General features: G+C 41.2%; 1 protein-coding gene across 2 annotated transcripts in view; it reads right to left on the bottom strand.

Moving 5' to 3' along the window:
* Positions 1-18,586, bottom strand: part of ANTXR2 (anthrax toxin receptor 2) — a 126,080-nt gene that overhangs the window by 43,592 nt on the left and 63,902 nt on the right. For both annotated transcript variants that reach the window (XM_009279313.2, XM_009279315.2), the window contains exons 12-15: positions 15,568-15,609; positions 14,423-14,518; positions 10,084-10,251; positions 8,713-8,793 (exon numbers count right to left, since the gene is read on the bottom strand). In XM_009279313.2, coding sequence (XP_009277588.1) covers positions 8,713-8,793; positions 10,084-10,251; positions 14,423-14,518; positions 15,568-15,609 — 387 coding nt within the window. The remainder of the gene's footprint in view (positions 1-8,712; positions 8,794-10,083; positions 10,252-14,422; positions 14,519-15,567; positions 15,610-18,586) is intronic.

Below are 18,586 nucleotides of genomic sequence, written 5' to 3'. Positions count from 1 at the left end.
CCTCCACCTGGGCACACCTTTTGCAGGCAGGTCTGCTGCCTGTCCCTACCCCAGGAGAGAGGTCTAGGCACTCCCTGCAGCCAGAGGTCTGCGCTGCAGCCTCTCCCTTCAGCGGTTCCATCTGCATGGAGGCATTGTCCGCCGCTGGGGTAGATGGTGCAGACCCCCCAGCTGGAGCCGTGGCCTTTAACCTCAGACGAGTGCCCGCCACTCTGCCTCGAGGGTCAGGTAGGATCAGTGCCCTTGACCTGTGCCCAGTTGTTGGGTTATGTGTACGCCAAGTCCCCCACTCGGCCTGTGGACTGCCTCTCCTTTTAAGAGGCGCCCTCCATCGCGAACTGTTCTGAAAACTGCTGCACCACGCCCTAGCTGACGCACCACACCCTGTTTGCCTCTCCCGGTCGCTAGCGCTCCCTGGGGCTGGTGGGGGGGGGGGGGGGGGGCCCCCCCAGTCACTCCTGGCCCCGCCCACGCCTCGTGGCGTGGTGGAAGACGAGGTGGAAGAAATGATGCCATTGTCTGAATCAAGTTCCGACCTCTTCTTGAACCTGCCAACATGGAGGTATTCCCGACTCAGTGTCAGAACTCCTGAGACACCACAACAATGGATTATCTGCCAAATCAGTAAGACACCTTCTTGGGACGTCTGTTGTTACTATGCTGTTCCTTCTCAGCAGAAGCATCTCGGATGCAAAGTGAAAAATTACAGACCGATTCAAGTGGCTGCTGAATGACTGATAGAAAGCAGGACTTTACTAATACCCACATAGCCCACTAGTCTGCAATAAGCTATACAGGCTGCTAGAGATGAACGTGCTGCAAGAGTAAGAAGACATATGACGTAAGCTGTAAGTCTTCCACAGATGGGACTATCTAGAGAAATACCTTAGCAATGAGTCAAAATTAATTCCTTTTTAAGAGCCAAAGTACTCTGGAATTGGCCAGCAGTTAATTCCTATGAAATCCAAGTTGAAGTAGAAAACCACAGCAAGTTTTTGGCAGGTGGGTGCTTTTGTGCGATGCCCCTGTGTGGTGGTGCAATAGTTGACACATCTCTACTTGGGGAAGACTGAACGCAGTTTACTGCAGAGTTGTGCCTAACAGTTTCAAGAGGCAACACAATACCCAAGAAGGACATGACGAAAGAGCTTTCAGATTGTTTTGTGTGCTTCTCTATTGATAGAGGTCCCTACAGCACTACAGCTGCTTTGTACAGTCTAGTTTTAGGTGAGCTAAGTGATCGATGTCCATTTCCCAAGAAAAACTGGGAAATTCTTGGACTTGGGTGTCAGTAAGTCCTCCCTGATTATAGGCCTTTTTTTTCTCTTCCTCAAAAACCGCAGTTACATCCTTCCCTCTGGTCTGAAGTATCTCAAACCATTCTTACTTGTTGTGAACACTTTAAGAGCAGACTTTTCAGTTCCTGAGTAACTAAATGGTTGCCACCTTATAATGTTTGCATTTTGCTTTGGAAAGCAGGACACGGCATGGCATAGCACACTTAGCAAGAAACAGGAATCTTCTGCTGTCACTCACAAAGGACTTAAAACAAAAGGCCTCCTCGGCCCCTGCTCCATTTCCATACATGGGATTAATCAAGTAAATAATCTTCTGTAAAGAAAGGAAAGACTGCAGAAATTTGTAGCGCAGTTCGAATCTGCACAAAACTCAAATGCCAGGACTCTGTCACAGCTTTTTCTTTTCTTGCCTAGTTTATATGCTCAAATCATAATTTAATATTTTCTCCTGCAAACAGTACTTTGGTAAATGTTGAAGCAGTGTTACTGGGATTTATCACGTAGTTACGTAGCTGCAGCTATGGATAGCTGCACCTCTATCCATTCCGGCTGTCCAACAGTAACTTGTTTAAAAATAAGAAAAGGGAGAAGTGAAGGCCTAAACATTAACTCATCGAAACTGGAAAAGATAAAAATGGTTATGTTTCTGTTTGCGATCTGTATGTGTCTGAATGGCCAGAGGCACACAGAGACGTGCTGCACTTTAGTTAAACATTACTTAAATCTGCAAATCAAAGATTTCCTTTTGAAAAATAATCTAGATAAATGGCATACATAATCGAAATGGATTAATATCCATATCAACATAAATAGAGGTATACGTGTTTATTGTGTGGAAATTTAACCTTTGTGCAAAGTGTTTTTTTCATTTTCATCACATTTTGCCAAAGAGTGTGTGATGCCTCTGTGCATGCAAATGTTTCTACAGCTATTTGTATGCAAATATACATATAAGAATTTCTCCATACAGAAATGTATGTGTGTGTAAATTGTGTGAATGTAAATATAAGATAGGCCATATGTCCCAAAAGTCCCAAAAGAGCATCTGATGTTGATATGTAGACAGTGTGTTAAGGACCTTCCTAATTAATAACCCAGATTAAAACCTCTTGGCAATCAATTAAGATGAATGACAGAAGTCATTCTCTATCCCCCTACACCCGCATCTCGGGCTGTGAAAACCCTGGGTCGTGAAACTTTAATCCTGTTATCTGCTGCCTTCTTCATCTGAAAAGCCTACAGATTAACACAGCAGACATTATCGAATTTACAACCAGCCGCTCGGACAGCTGCCCTACTTTCAGCAGTTAATGGAAAAGGAACTAATCTGGTTAGGAGCACAGGACTAGTTCATAAATCTGGACGCCCAAGACAGTTAAAGCTGTCACGTCTCTTCTGGAGAGTAGCAACCGAATGAACCTGTCAGCTTTCTTCTTGCTGCTGCTTGAAGGTAGCCGGTCTCTCTGTAAGCTGGACTAATGAGATACTCGGCATTAACATAAACTACATAAGGGCTGTGCCCAAGCTGGGAGCTGTGTTTTATGACTGGGTTTGGTTAGATACATACTGCCCTCTCTTCACTGGAAGCCAGGTAGTGATTAAATATAACTGGTTTTACTGCAATCCACTCCATAAAAAAGATGTTTTGAGGAATTAAGAAAACAAATTTGTTTTCTCCCTTTTGAATCATGCCCAATGAAACAAACAGTTATTAACAAAAACTGCACTGCCAAATGCAATGTTTTCTTTTTAGTACAACATGGAGTGGGGGAAGAATTGTAGTGCCCTTTAGGGTGGCAGAGAAGGTATTTGACAGCTGTAGCAAATTCATACTCCACCCAGAAAAGATTGACTTTTTCTTTCTTAATAGGCATTATACCTGTGCTGCCAGCACAGTTTAAGTTACCGCGATGCCCGGTATGGTGTACTTGTTGCATTTTAGGAGGCCTAAAGCACTCATCTTTCAGACAGCTGTTTGTATACTAATAAAGACAGCAAGAATTCTTCTGGTTGCGCACTCTGCTGGCATTTTTAAAATGCTCTATTGAAGTATATCATGGCTTCACAAAAAGTACATCCTATGCTGACATGACAGTACTTCCGTCAGGATCATCACCCAACCATATAGCCTGCTGTTGTCTAACAGCAATGGTAACAACGTAGGTGGAGCAGCATGCTCACCAGCACGGTACTGTCTCCAAGGACCCGCACAGGGTCTGTCAGAGCTGCTTTGTCCATTTTGCTCTGTGGGAGTACTGGTCAAATCGGTAAAAATGTCATGACCTTAAAACTGACAAGTACATTTATTTCTTTTTACTGTTTCATTCATGCAAGTGTTCATACTCATGCTACTGAATTCTGAAGGCTCATTTTGAAAAGAGCAACAGCGCTCATCTGCACAAAGGGAGGGAGTGCCAAAAGTGACTGCCTACGTATATGGGAAAACATCCTTGTTTATCCTAACACCAGAACAACATCATCTTTTAATAAAGATGATTACCACTGCTTTCACTGATTGACAGCTAGCAAATCCAACTATTAATATAACCACTCTAGCTAGGATGGGGCACCCGAGAGGCAGACAGGCTTGGACCCTCCTGGATGGTAGCCTGCAATCCAGTTTTAACAAAGTGAGGCTGTGATACCCATTTACAATGAGCATCCTTTTGGAGGAAGTACTACTATCTAGATGTTTTAATTGTAGAATATTCTTCTGGGTCTTCAGCACAAGAAAATTCTAGTAAGTTCATAATTCATAATCGTGCTTATCTCTTGGCTATCACTCGCCATTTTAACAAAAGGGGCAGGTGTACTCTCCAAAAAAGACTTTCTTCTTTTAGGCAGGCCAAGGGACGAATGTTTTTCTGAAATTTAGTTCAGTGCTTCACTCAACGGGATGCATTGCTTTATGTTGGAGACCGACCTCTGAATTCAGTCTGAATAGGGCAGTTTGAAATGAATATTCTTAAAATGTTTTCTTCCACTTTCTGTAACAGTGAACTTAATTTTAACAGTAATATGGGTCTATTCTGGAAGTTTAAGAAAAACTTTGGCTCAAATTTAGCTCTCAGGTCTATACAAACAAATTCCCACTTGAAGAAATGGCAGAAGGAATATTTTGACAGAAAACATTTAAGAAAAAGGTGCTCTAACTCCCTTCTAATCTCACATATTTCATAACTAGCTTTGCAACTTCTTACCATTGCAGCAATGTGGAAGATCCAACATGAACATACACTTTGCTATATGAGTGATACTGAAGTTTCTTTTTAAACCTCTCAGTCAACAATTTCTGGAGCACAGTAATTTCCACGTTCCGCTAAAACATGCCATACCATAGTATCATTGAACAAGGAGCTCCAGTGAACCGTCTCACGTTGTAATATGAATTACTGGTAGGTGGTTTGATTTTTAAAAGTTTTAAACCAAAAAGTGCACTACTTCTAAGTAGCCACAGTAATCTTTCTCTAACCGTAACTTGTTATTTCTCTATGCATTTCAACAATTTGCAGTGATTAAAAAGGAAGCCAAATCACCTTCATTTTCTTGAAGGAGGTCCTCCTTGGTTAGAAAATGGACAAACAGTTCTGTTTTTAGAGAATACAGGAGTAAACCAAAAAACCCTGCTATCACCAGTCTCATTCCTGTTCCCATTACCCTGTAGGCAAGCAAACATTGCCCGGTGAGTTATAAAGCACTAGTCTAGTAACAGTGCTGGCAGACTGGCAGCTCTGCTGCAAAGGTAGGTGATGAACTGCCCGTCGAACCCTGTGAAAGCACTGTGGGAACTGACAGCTAGGGTACTCCTAGGCACTGCAGTTAGTCTTTTGTTTCAAAAGAACGAGTTTTTTCTTAGTTGTAAGGCACTTAAAGCCTCAGCCTCCTAACAATTACTATTCCACTCCACAACGGACAGACTGAGCTAATCATTTCTTATTTTCTGCCTGTGCCCAGCGTAGGAATTAGTGAAGAAACACAAACGGAACAGTAACATGGGCCTCATCTCAGAGAATATACTATCGTCACAGTGTTTCTAACTGTAAACTGCATGATACTAGCAGAGTTACAATGCAGAATATAATTCTTTTGTGTAATGTAGAGATGCTCACAAAGTAACATTAGTTTAAACAGATGTTTGTATTAATTCTGCAGCCGTTATTGTAAAAGAATCTTTAAAGCAGGTAAATGCTAATAGGCTTAAAATTAAAAACAAGTAAAAGTTACTTCCTTTTTATTAGGCTGTTTTGTAACATTAAAAAAGCTAAAAGTATTCTACAGTAGAAATTTTTCTAGAATTAGCTATAGATTTTTCTTCCTTTTACCAGTCACGCATATTTGCATCCTGAAAGGGGAAAATCTTAAATACAAGTGCCATAGGCAATTTGTGGACTTAAGACATTTGTGTGCATAAATGTGCACAGGATCAGAATCTCAGCCACTATCAAATTGCACAAAGCAACAAGGTCATGTAAAGAATCTGAATAACCCTGATGATTACCTTTAGGTGCTAAACTACGAATCAGAAAATAAACACAAGGATTTAGAGAAAAGAACAGGACCCTAACACTCGTGTTGCGAACCTGTGCCGAGTTCTGTTCTCATGCAGTAACAAACTCCCTGGAAGAGGTGTTCCAGTACAGAAACAATGGCAGACACTCCTCCGCAATGACACCGTAACGGCGCACGCATTCAGCTCTGCTTCCTAGCTGAACGTAATGCTGTGGACTGAAGGTTGCCATAACCTCAGTTAAAACCCTCGGACAGTTAACTGGTTTATCAAACTACCCCAAAACTACTGAGGTTCATTCTTCTTTGCCCCTTTTATAAAAAAAGGAAAGAAAGTATAAATAGGAGTATGAATGCAGGGTAATGCATCATTTATGAATTATCTTGTTAGTGCAGAAAACAAAACATGGCTTTGAAAACAAAATCTCCTGCTGCAGACTCCACTATGTTTGATGGGAGCCCTTCAAAAGAGTTCATGGCTTAATGGTAGCTGTTTATGTGGGGACTTCGATCTGTACCTGCTGTCCCCTGTCACTCCATGGAAACTTGGCGGCAGATGTTGCAGCGTTAAGTTGTCTCTGAAGTGGCTCTCTGTCCTCATCTCCCCACCACAATAGAGTCAAACTATATTAGATCTCTTTATTTGTGCCTGAGGCATGTTTGGGAGCGCAGCTGTGTCCACCCCCACTCTACCTTTAGTGTTTCAGCCCCCAGGCGGCAAATGTGAGACCAAAACTGTTCTGCCACTCTTAACTACATCTGCTGACAATCCTGCAGCCTCGCTGCAGGCTGCCGAGGACCTGTGCCTCGGCTCTAAACAGATGTCGGCGACAACCTGCTAGCTCACACCTGTACAAGCTTCCCTAACCTCACGGATTGCTAGCTGAAAAATTTGACTCAAAGGACTTCCATCCACAATCAAAGCTTCTTGGCTCAACCGCTTGCAGCCCTCAAACTGGGCCACCCTTGGCATTATCTGGCAACATGGCAGAGGTGGGAGAGGAGAGACAGAAGGAAGAAAGAGCTCGCTCTGCTTTGATACTTCATGCCTAGATTTCAATTACTTGATCAAGGACTTGAATTCAGCAGTGAATTCTTCTACAGATGAGAACTACTGAGTTCTTAAACAATAAAAGAAAGATGACAAAACAAAACAACGAGGCTGCTGTTTACCATAACAGTGCTTCCGAAGTAAGTATGTGTATGCATGTCTCGCTGTACGTACATGTGACTGCTCATCTGTTCACTGACTTAAACCCATCAGGGGTACAGCATGGGATCTCTACCTAGCAAGTTATGAACAAGGAAAAAGATTTAATTGTTGTTCCCCAAGATATAAAGTACCGTGCCAGACAGAAATTGCACTCCTACACTGTCGCAGGTCACACCTTAACGACCATTGGTTTAGGTTTTATTTATCAGTACAAATTCTACTCCTTTTTTCAGTGGGGATACTGAAGATTAGCGAGCTAACTCTCTCTGTTTTTCATAAACCAAGATGTTGGTCAATGTCTTCCTGTCCAGTCCGGAGAAGGCGGATGCCCGAATTCACAATGGCTCAGCAAAGCCTTCCCTGGCAATTTTTACAGTAACTACCTGTCTTTATGGTCAGAAATCCTCAAAACAGGGCCTGACTGACAATTTTTTAGCCTGTTCAGGCACCATTTCTTCTACGTTCCTATTTACATTGAATTTACCCGTTAAACTGTATTGTACTGTATATTTTGTGTGTAGATTTGTTATTGTTAATTCTGCTACATGTAACATGAATCATTCCTGCAAACAGTAAATAACTTGCCAACATAACAACTAGAATGATAACACTAGTATTTGACTATGCTCCCTGTTTCCAGCATTGCACTTTGTCATTCTGCTTCTTCCAACACTTGTCTTAATTAAATGTCACCTTTTCTTCCTTTAGAACAGTACCAAACTTCATCCCAGGAAAATAATCTAAGTATCGATTACCTCTCATTCTCTCAAAGGTAACTCCCTCCCTTTAATCCCTCTAATTCTTTTATGTCATCTTTACGTTGCAAAAATAGTGTTCTCGCACGCTACTGCTTTGTGGTATGAAAGAATCTGGTCTGTCATGCCCACCTGGGGCCAGTTTGTTGAGAAAAAGTTGCTGTCTCATTTAGAGGAAATGTTTGCTCCTGTGTCTCTTCTGATGTGCCACAAACAGGAAGCTGAATGGTCCCGGTAGATTTGAAATACCTTGATGATCAATCAGTTCCTGAGATAAATGCTAAGATTTAAAGCAATATTTTCTTAAGGAATAACAATCAGAAACACACAATCTGGCTTCACTATAAAAGGTTCAAATAATAACTCTCTTTCCAAGTCATAGCAGTGTTTGTAGTGGAGGCCACTTTTTCATGTGTCATGAGTGTACTAGAAGAAAGGATTGTCTGAGAAACAAGTTTCCATACCTTTTTTTTCTGTGAAAGTTGCCTTTGGCGTGGAAGTGCAAAGCTACATCAAGCGACTTGTATGAAAGTTACTAGTGGTCACTTAAATTTGATGTGGTTTTAGTATTCTGATTGCCAGACTCTACTCTTACAAATAGCTGGTTATAAGAAAGATTTGGGTATTTGTTAAAGAGAGTTTACACTGAATGAAGCGTGTGGTATGTTTTTGTTCTCCAGCTGAACACACACAAAATACAGAATCCTTCACTCTGCTTTCAGGAGATCCGTGTTTCTGCAACATTTCTGGGCTGGTGTGATGCATCTTTCAATGCATTTTTTTTCCCAGTGCGTTACTTTTCCTGTTGTGCCATTCTTTTGGCTGCAGTGCTTTCTTTAGTTAAGGTCACGGAATTACCAGTGTTCAGCAGCTGCTAAAGCCTGGCTGTAACATGCCCCTCTTTTGCCAACCATAGTGGATACAAGCGCCACACACAAACCTCATCTCCTTGCTGTGGTCGCATCAAAGAGACTCTGTCATACTGTCTTCGTAACAGCGCCCACAGTGCATCGAGTCGACCCTGTGGCAACAGAGCAACAGGACTTTCAGTACAATAAAATCAGTCAACGGAGAGCACGCTGCACCTGCTAAGTTACTGTCCAAGGAGATCCATGGAGAAATTTACTGGCAAAACTGAGGACAGTTCCTTAGAGCCGGATAAGCAAAGTATAAACTTAGGCTGTGTCACGCGCACCACACAGCTGTGGTGCTGCCCTTTCCCATCAGTGAATGCTAGTACTGCACTCTCACCTCTGCTGGGAGCGGAGTGGCTGTGACCTAACCCACGTTTACTATGAGCAATCTAGAAGTAATATGTTTATTTGCCAGTATTTTGGGCTGAATTGCCACATGTCCATCTGGGATTTCTCCCACATAAATGTATTTGTTTTTACAGCATGTACACAGCAAGTTCATCATTCTCGGGAAGCCGCGGCCCTGCTAGGCACATGGTATACAGCTGATGCGTGCTGCGTGGTAAGTCCCGCATGTAGTGAATGCAGCAGGTTCACTGCGAGTGCTCAGGCTGCCTGTGCAGAACATGCATAGCAGCTCTGATGCTTGTCAGAAGCATCCCGCTCTGCACGAATGGGTTGCAGAGTTTGCGTGTGTGTGTAGACAACACGTCTTCAAGACCTTCTGGTGGCCAGAAAGGACTTATAAGGAGTTGTGAAGACAGAATAGATGTATCCATACTCCCAGCTGAACCTGTATATTCTCTGCTCTTACACATTTAAAGCAAGGTATCTATGGACCTATCTTCAGTTGTTAAGAAGAGCTTGTTACGGGTGTGCAAGTGACTCGTGGCATCTACAGAGGAAAGTATCTTTATTTTATGCCGTTTATTATGTTTCACTTGTTTGTCAGACCTTTTGGATTATATTGTTCTATATAATTTTTTTGCTTTTCTTGGTTGGTAATGAGTATGTATGTTTAAAACTTAGTATAACAGCTACACACTAGTTTTAGGCTTAATTAGATATACATTGAGATAGACCAAATGCCAATAAAGCCCCTGTAGATTTTAGTACTTTTACTGTCCCTTTTTTGGGGAAGGATAACAGAATGTGGCAGAAATGATGAAGTACTGCATTTAGGGCTAAAAAGTGCTCCTGCAATTCATCCTGAGTACATGTTCACTTTGAGATTAGTACATTACACTTGAATGGGAATACTTGAAAAATAAGTGGGTTTTTTTTTCATAAACTTTATAAACTTTATATAAAAAGTTCAGCATGCGTAAGACTGGTAAGGCAGACAAAATCCAGCCTTTAGTACAAAATTATATTGTACTGAAGACTAAAAAGATTACCTTAATTGGCGTATACCACTTCTCCTGAATGGCTGGTGAGGTAGGCTTTGGTTTAGGTGGTTTAGGATGAAAAGGTTCTTCTGGTTCTTCTGGGAGTTTCACCACAGCATTTTTTGCTTTTTCTAATCTAGCCCCTTCTTCAGTGGATCCTTTATCACCCCAGCGAACCTAAGTAAAGCCAGAGTTCAGACGTAAATGCACTGCATGCAAAGGACAAGGAAACTGTTGCAAATAACAGAAGCAGCTGAAAAAGTTTAAATTTGGAATAAGTTCTGAATAAACAAGAGGGAAGGTACTGAGGAAAATGTTCCCTCTTCATTTTTGATGGCAAGCATTCTTAGTTAAATACATTTGTAATTATGACTCTCTCAGTAGAAAAAAATCAAGAGAAATACTGAAAGAAAACTCTACCATGCATCACACAGGCTGTATAGGAGACAGGAAATCTAGGAAATCTTCTCAAATTAATGATGTAAAAATATCATTTCTAGTTCTGATTTATCCTAAAATACGAGACCTTAACCTGGCACTGATGAAAGCCTAGATTTTTGTCACTCCAAATTTCGGAACACAGCATGTTTGTTGAGAACCCCAATTTAGATAGAAGGCAATACTTGAGCAAGTTTTAGCAGAAGTCCTTGAAACTGCTCAGGTTTTCAAGTAGTTCTGCAAGAAGATACATACTGGAGAAAACACAGATGAAGCAGTCTAACCTGCATAATAAGTAAATGTAAAACATGTAGCAATGTGTATTTCCTCACTGCCACAAGTACATAAAATATATAAAAAGGGTTCAAAGAGAAAGGAAACCTGGATTACTGCTGGTGGTGAGACAAGCACATATTTCCACTTCCATAAAAGGTTGTACTTTATTATGCTGTGAAGAGGAAATACAGGAAAAAACCTTCCCTCTAAGAGAGATTATTTGTCTTGCTACAGTAATCTTATTTCATCTTGTAATTGGAAACACGGTGCACCAATTTGAGCAAGGATGTTTGCTGTATTGTACAAGGAAACAAACCTAGACAAGACTGTTACTTTATCATCCAAAAAGAGCATCTAAAAGCTATGGCTGGAGTGTGAAAGTTCTTAGTAAAACTGGCCTAGATTATTTTCAGTGGAAGACTTTCTAGATCATGCCATCTGCTACAACCTAGCCTGTAAGAAGGACCTGATACACCTGAACCCAGAAAATAAAATTCTGACATTGTATCTTGGGTAAATGTGACATGCTGATGAGTTATGAAACTGTTACTGGAAAACAGCTAATCGTTAACTGCAGGACTCCACCAACATACTTGTTTTTTTCAGAGACCTCCTGACTGGAGGTGCCAGGCATGAAAAGAGAAGTGTCCAAGTAAGAAAAATCAGAGAAGACTGACCTTCCACCCTGAGGGAAAGAATTAAGAGCATCACTGCACACTGCTTGGTAGGTATATGTCAGTTCTGGCTTGCTCCCTGCCAATTCAAGCACTTGAAAAGTAGGCAGAAAAACAGTGGGATGCAACAACTCTCCCACTGCAAAGGGGCACAGAATCATTTTGCTCACCAGGAAAAAGACATGCTCCTGGTCTTCCTTCTGCCTCCCGGAGGGAGGGAGAAGACTGCTCCAGGTCTTGCTAGTGACACTCTATAATGTGCCGGGATAACTATGCTATAGGATGGGAGAAGGAAGCAGTCTGACTTCTTCATCCTCATCAGCGCCATATGCAGAATGTGCTGACACGGAAAGTGAGGAAAATATGTAGGCAAGCCAGAGTCTAGCCCCTTTCAGAAAAATGAAATACCTTGGAGGAAAATCTTGTCATTTTATCACCACCACCAAGTGTTTTTTACCACTGTAATCTCAATGTAGAGAACGAGAGCAGCAAAGTACAACAGAGCTTAATTTGGTCTGTAATACTATAACTTACCTTGGTAAAATACAGACCATCATTTCTTAGGAGGGGGATTGTTTTGAACCTTTCTGTTACTTTGAACTTTACTGTTTGGCTTGCTTAGTGATTTCTTTTTCTCGCTGGGAAATCCTCTCTCTGCAATATTAGAATGGGCTTTCATGTCCAAGTAGGCCCTGCTGAGTCATTAAAATGCATCTGTATCTTTCACTGTGATCAATGGTACTTTTACGGTGTTTTTTATGAGGTTGTTAAAATGTATTTTAAACACTGTTAAAACCATTTAGAGATAGATGGTGGATTCCTTACTGACAAAATGACCTTCTCCTTCAGATCAAAGCGACTTCACCCAGAAGAAACCAGAATTTGTGGAGTCTGACAACACAACTTTGACATAAAAACTTACTGCCTGTAATGGGTCGGGTCTAGAAATGACATCATATAACTTTAACACAATGCCAAAAGACAGATCTAGGAAGAGTGAACAACACTGGCTAAATTATTCTGGATTGTCACAGAGGAGTGAAGCTAGTGGGGAAGGCAGGAGTGAATGTGTAACTGCCCCGAAAGGGAATATAGTCAGCTGTCCTGGTTTTTCCCGACTCTCTCCCCCATCCCACTGGGCAGGGGGGGGAGCGAGCGAACGGCTGTGTGGTGTTTAGCTGCCTGCTGGGTTAAACCACAACATAAGCGAAGAGAAGGAGGACAGGAGCGGTAAGCGGAAGTTTACTGGTTCATTCTTTCCCTTTCTCTATGCAAGGAAGCTGCCAGAAGAATCAAGCTGCCGGAAGAATGGCAGAAGAATAGAGCACAGAGAAGCAATAAAAAATAGACAACTGCATTAGCACATGAACTGAAAACAAGGAAGAAATGTAATGACTAGTCCAGGAAGTTTTTCGTTGGCCACAGCACAGAAACCACATTTAACTGTCAGGTGAGGAATAACCTCCCTTTGACCCGCTCACCTTCATCATCTTGTTAGACTGTTTTTGTTTTCTGTCTCGTTTCCACACTTGCTCTGCCCTGATTCAATAAATGAGCAACGTGCTCTCTTGAGCCAGTGAAAGCTATGAGATCTGATACCGCTCTGTCTGAACAGCTGGGAACGGCCTGTTAAGCCAGAGTCTCCCTCAGCTCCACTGTTACAGATACTACAGGGCAGAGGTAAAGTTCCATATTCAAATGCTGAGGCATTTATGTTGCAGCGCCCAACCCCGAAATCTGTTAGTACTCTCGGGTCCCGGAGGACAGACACACAGCTCCACAGAATGAGGTGCCTTTCAAGAACCCATGATTGTGTTGTCAGCAATTTCAGTTGGTTTACGTCTTTAGTCCTTAGTCCTGCACAGAATTCCTAGCACAGATGAAAAAGTTTTCCAACTTAATCATTACTTTCTGCTCTCTTCTTTGAAGAGGAAATACTGTATTTTTGCCATGTGATGAACATGCATTTCTTTATGATACTGATGTTACTTGTGTTCATGAGGTATCTATTGGTTCTCTGTTTCATCACGCAAGATCCCGTTTACAAACTGTAATGATTTAAACCCTGGAACCCTTCCTGGAACTCCTGCTGGAGGCTCACCATGGCTCCCGTTAGAAATCCAGGCTTGTAATTCTTTATGTTGGAAAGTACTTTCTAGTTTGCCTCTGAAAAGCACTGCACAAAATGTTTTCTTTTTCTAAAATCTGAAGCTCTTCAAAATTAGCAATTCTGAACTGCTGAAGGAAACACATATAAGCAACATAGCTTTACACTTGCGTGTTCTTCTGCTGTGTTTAAAAAGAACTCAAGCAAAGCTGATTTTTAGGCCAATACCTTTAAAGTTTCATCAAGATATATCAATATGGCCTAGGTGGGTATTTCAGACAGAGAGAGTTTCCTAGATTGAAGTTAAAAACTGCAGAAAACTGCTTTGCAAATTCCATAAAGGCTGACTTGACTATAAAATCTGACATAAGGACGTGCCCATAAGGATGCACATTTTTCATTCTGTTTTAATTAACATGATGCTATCATGTCTCTTCAAAGACAGGCACTGTTGTCGCTGTGAGTTCCTTTGGGATCAGGCTTCTCCTTAGCATCACCATTGTCAGCGCATTTGGCTGGCCCACAGTTGGAGGACTTATGTTTCACTGTAATTTCTTCCAAAACATTCAGAAAAGGCTCTCACTCTCTCTTTCTCATTAGCTTGATGGAAAGAGCATGTCTTCAGGCAGCTATTTAAAGATCCAGTCAAATGGAACTACTGAAAGCTGTTCTTTCATAGGCGAGGTCAAAATTGTTCAATACGGTAAAAAATTTTACAAGGCTTATGTCACTGGGAAGGAAGCACACATTATGCCCTTGTATTTTCAGTACACTTTAAAAGTCTTTGTTTCCACCATTTGCAGCCTTAGAGAGCTTGTGTTTTAGTGAATTGGCATCTCCATATCGTACAAACCTCCATCCTTTTAATTCCTCCAACTCCTCGTCCACCATAGTAGGAAGCATCCACTGTGGGCCATTTCTTGGTAGGCAAGGGCTCTTGTTCTTCTTCCTGTCAATAAATTCAAATAACATTTATTTTAAAAAGATACTTTTTTTTCCCCCCACTAAGTGTCTTTTTAATATATTTCACTAGAGTTCACAGAGAATAAGTTTTCCCATGTTAGTTGTGAAAGATCAGGTATTTAAGTTCCCCAAGTGTTTACCAATTTCCAAACAAAATCTGGTTGTGTTTGGAAATATTTTTAATGTTTCGCATGGAAAAACATTGGTGGTGACCATTAGGAAGGTCCAAATGGGGAATCTAACTGTGTATGCTACCGACAATCATTCATTCGCCTTGTCCTTTTCCTTTCCACTAATAAAAATAAGGAAAACACACACAAAGAAAAGGATTTGCAGTGGCTTCTTCTACAGAAAATATAATGCCTTCAGAGAGCCAGATCAGCAGCCCTACTCATTTGGATTCAGCAGATGGTGTTCAGCAGATCTACAGATAAAGGTTACACAGCTGATCACAGTTTCCTAAGCCAACCTTTGTCAAACTCGCTCTTGGCTGCCTCAGCTCCATGAAGTGTGTCTTATCGTGGACTTAACTGTCAGAGTACACTTGAGTACGGTCGAGCAATTGGCTAAATCAAGACCAAGGGGCAAAAATACTGAAGACACCAGAAGATCCTCTAGTGCATTCTTGCCCATAAGAGGGAGAGAAATTCCCTTATAAGGGTTCTTCAGTGTCTGGAATGCCAAAGCTGTGGGAAAATGCTGTTTACATCATACATGAATCTTTAGACTGTTACACAAGAGCTACTCAGTCTTTCTGCTTTTGCTGCAGAATGGGAAAAATAATGTCCGACTATCTTGGGATAAAGCCCCTAAATATTTCTGTGGATTTGAGTTTAATTCATGCCACAGTGACATGACTGAGGCAGAACAGAGATTTGGACTTTGGCCATCCCGCTCTCAGCTTAAGGCTTCCCATGGGGCAGTTCTTTCTTCTGCAGCAGCTAGGACAAAGAGCCGGATTCGCAGAACACAGGAAAGCACAGAGGAGTGGTATCGTGTAACCTGTGTGATGAGCGGAGCATCATCATACCGTACCTCTTTTGGAGCTGGCGGAGGTGGAGGGGGATCTTTGATGACCTGAAAGAGCCAAACATATAAAAGCATAAGGAATTGCATTGGCAGCATCCAAAAGCCAACAGAAAATTTTAAAAGAGTTAACTGTCTCCATCTGAGTCCCCCACATCTGCTTGCAAACTGGCAACCGCTGCTGCCAAGTCCCTTGGGTATCGATTATCAAGGCCTTCTGGAAATTAACACCATCCGTCTAATACAAAATAACATCAATTGACTGGCAGACACTCTTTGGGCAGACGTGTCTGCCACTTTGCTTCCTGACCGGATAAGACTCAGTCATTCTAAGTAATAGCCAGTGATGAAACCCTATGGAGTTAATTAGCGAGCCTGGGAGGAAAAGCATCCCGAGGTCTATGTGAGGTCTTGCATAATCTTGGGCCAAGGTGCCTGCTTCCTTGTGCCATGCTGCTGGATAATTTCTGGCACAATGACAAGTGTGAAATGCCTTCTGGTAGCTCAGGCTTCGCCTCTAGTTGTCCAGATCATTTCTGTAGATCACACATTTCAGGTCTAATAAGTTAAGTATGTAGTTCCTTGACTGTTCAGTGTGGAGTGCCTGCAAGCGGGAGCTACATTCACAAAGCTTCTTAAACTGTTTCTGGATAAGGCCCGCTCTTGGGATAATTCACTGACACCTATATTTAAACCTCTACGTACAGTTTCTTCCTGTTCCCTTTCTCACATACATATTGTAAATCTCTGAGTTCCCTGCTACTGACAGGAACCCACTGAACAGTACAGGGAGGGGAAGAGGAAGACAGCGACCCTCTTAAATTATTAAGATGAAAACTGAATGCACAGCCATTTTTCCACAAGAAAAGCAGGCTTGTAAGCTAAAAAGAAGTACTTCAGTGATATCAAGTCATTTTTTCTGCTTGAATATTCTATAGAAATGACTAAAAATACCCCATGAATATAAAGGAGTCTGTTTCTGCTATGCCTTAGTATCATACAATCATAACCAAAACTGCCCATGATGACAAACACCTAAATCTCCTACTACAGGATTAAGTACCTTAATTGAAATATGTCTTATTTTATTCACTCTGTGCTATTAATTATAGTACTTTCATTTACTCTACCACTGCCTATAAATAATGTCACTGCACAGATGTATAGCATACGTAAAAGAAACATATTTTTCTTGACCAACAATCAAGAGTTTTCCTTCTTGGTTTACATTTCAAGTCACAGTGCCACCGAGATAGTTACTAGTTACTGCCTAAACAAGCGATGGACTTTTAGCACTGGATACAGGAATTCTGTCAAATAAGAGAAGTAAGTTACGGCACCCTTGGAAACATTTTTCCACAGCGCTTCAGGTTTAAGATACCGAATTGTTCATCAAGCAAGCTCAGAGTCCTTTGAGTGGATTGGAAAGTCAACTATGGACAACCAGACATCCCTTTGCTGCTATGATGTTGCAAAAACATGCCAGAAATTACTTTTCTTTAAATATTTCTGAATACTTTTTCTTCCCACCCATCAGGAATTTTCAGAATACTTAACAGATATCAATTATTTAATTAGTGAAACATTCCTGAGAGCCAGATTGGAATTACTGCCCTAACTTTACAAGAAACAACAACACAGAGGGATCATGAGACAGATTCTGAGAGATGCTTGGATGCTGAGCAAGATGCTCCAAAGCATGAAGATATTTAATTCTCATTGAAAGCAATTAAAAGACTGGAAACGGTAAAACAGTATTTTCAATATATTAAGGGTCACCTTATCTTATTTAATTTCCATTCTTATTTCCCTTTTGCCTGTCTCTAACGATTATCTCAAAAAAATGTATTTTGCTGCCAAGACTGCAAGCTGTACAGGGGGGAAAGGCCTAGCTAGGTTGCAGATTTATATAAATGCATATTAAACGGTATTATCACTCCACTTTCTATAGTTCTACGATTCTTAAGTCTTGCAGTCTCTCCTGAGCAAAGACAACTTTGCATAGTAAACTTCTTTGTGAGGCATGCTAAAGTTTGCTTGGGCCCTACGCCTATTGATATTTATGGAATCAAGAAAAACTCTACTTGTTGGACCTCACTGGGCTTCAAAAGTCACGAGTCAATGACAGTTTTTGTTTGACTCCTTGAGCAAAGGATCTAATCCTATGCCAGCTGCTGAACTCCCTGAAGTTATAGGGGAACCTTGATTTGAAGCTAACCAATACATTAATTAGCTGCTATTTCTAATAGCTTCAGAAAATGAAACTTGTTTTAAACGTGACAGTGGTGTGAGAAAATAATCTACTTTGAGTAGCAGATACTCACCCCTGCTGACAGAAGTGGAATGTAAATGCCTGCATCCTTATGTTTCCACAGGCTCCTCACACACTCTCTCTCTCACACACACGCACACACAGATTATTTTCAGTCTTGTGTGATATTTCAAGTGAAATCAGTAGAAAGCCATTTTTAAAAAAGAGAAATCCGAGGAACCCGTGCAGCTTTGGCAGAAAACAGTGCAAATGTAGCATGAAACTGCACATACTGAAGATCGTAATACTGCAAATTAATTTTTCCTGAACTTGATTCAGATTGTTTAAATAGTGAAGAGACTGAATAATGCTGTTGTCTTATTAACCGCATGTAGAGATGGATTACTTCCTAATTTTGTTTTGTTTTATTATCATCATCACCAGGCACGGCTGCATTTCATTTATTTAGTTGCAAAGAATGAAGACTTGAGTTTGGAAGAGAGCCGATTTCTTAAAAAAAAAAAAAAAAAGAAAGAGAAAAAGTTAGTTGCTTCAGGCAACAGTCCCTTTGATCTGCTCATTAACACTTTTCAAATGTTCACATGATGTGGGCATTAGGAAATGTCAGCACCAGAGCCTGAAGCCAGCTTGATGCGATCATATGTTCTGATATTGAGGGAAGAGTGAAAGAACTGTCAACAGTGAACTGCCTTTAAAAAAAAGGGCGAGAGGGAGGAAGAAAAAGAAAAAGGAGTCCCCCTACCCCAACCTGTAAGT

This window comes from Aptenodytes forsteri, unplaced genomic scaffold (genome assembly GCF_000699145.1).
Source record: "Aptenodytes forsteri isolate BGI_AS27 unplaced genomic scaffold, ASM69914v1 Scaffold467, whole genome shotgun sequence".
NCBI lineage: Eukaryota > Metazoa > Chordata > Aves > Sphenisciformes > Spheniscidae > Aptenodytes > Aptenodytes forsteri.
This window is presented reverse-complemented; position numbering and strand designations above follow the sequence as displayed.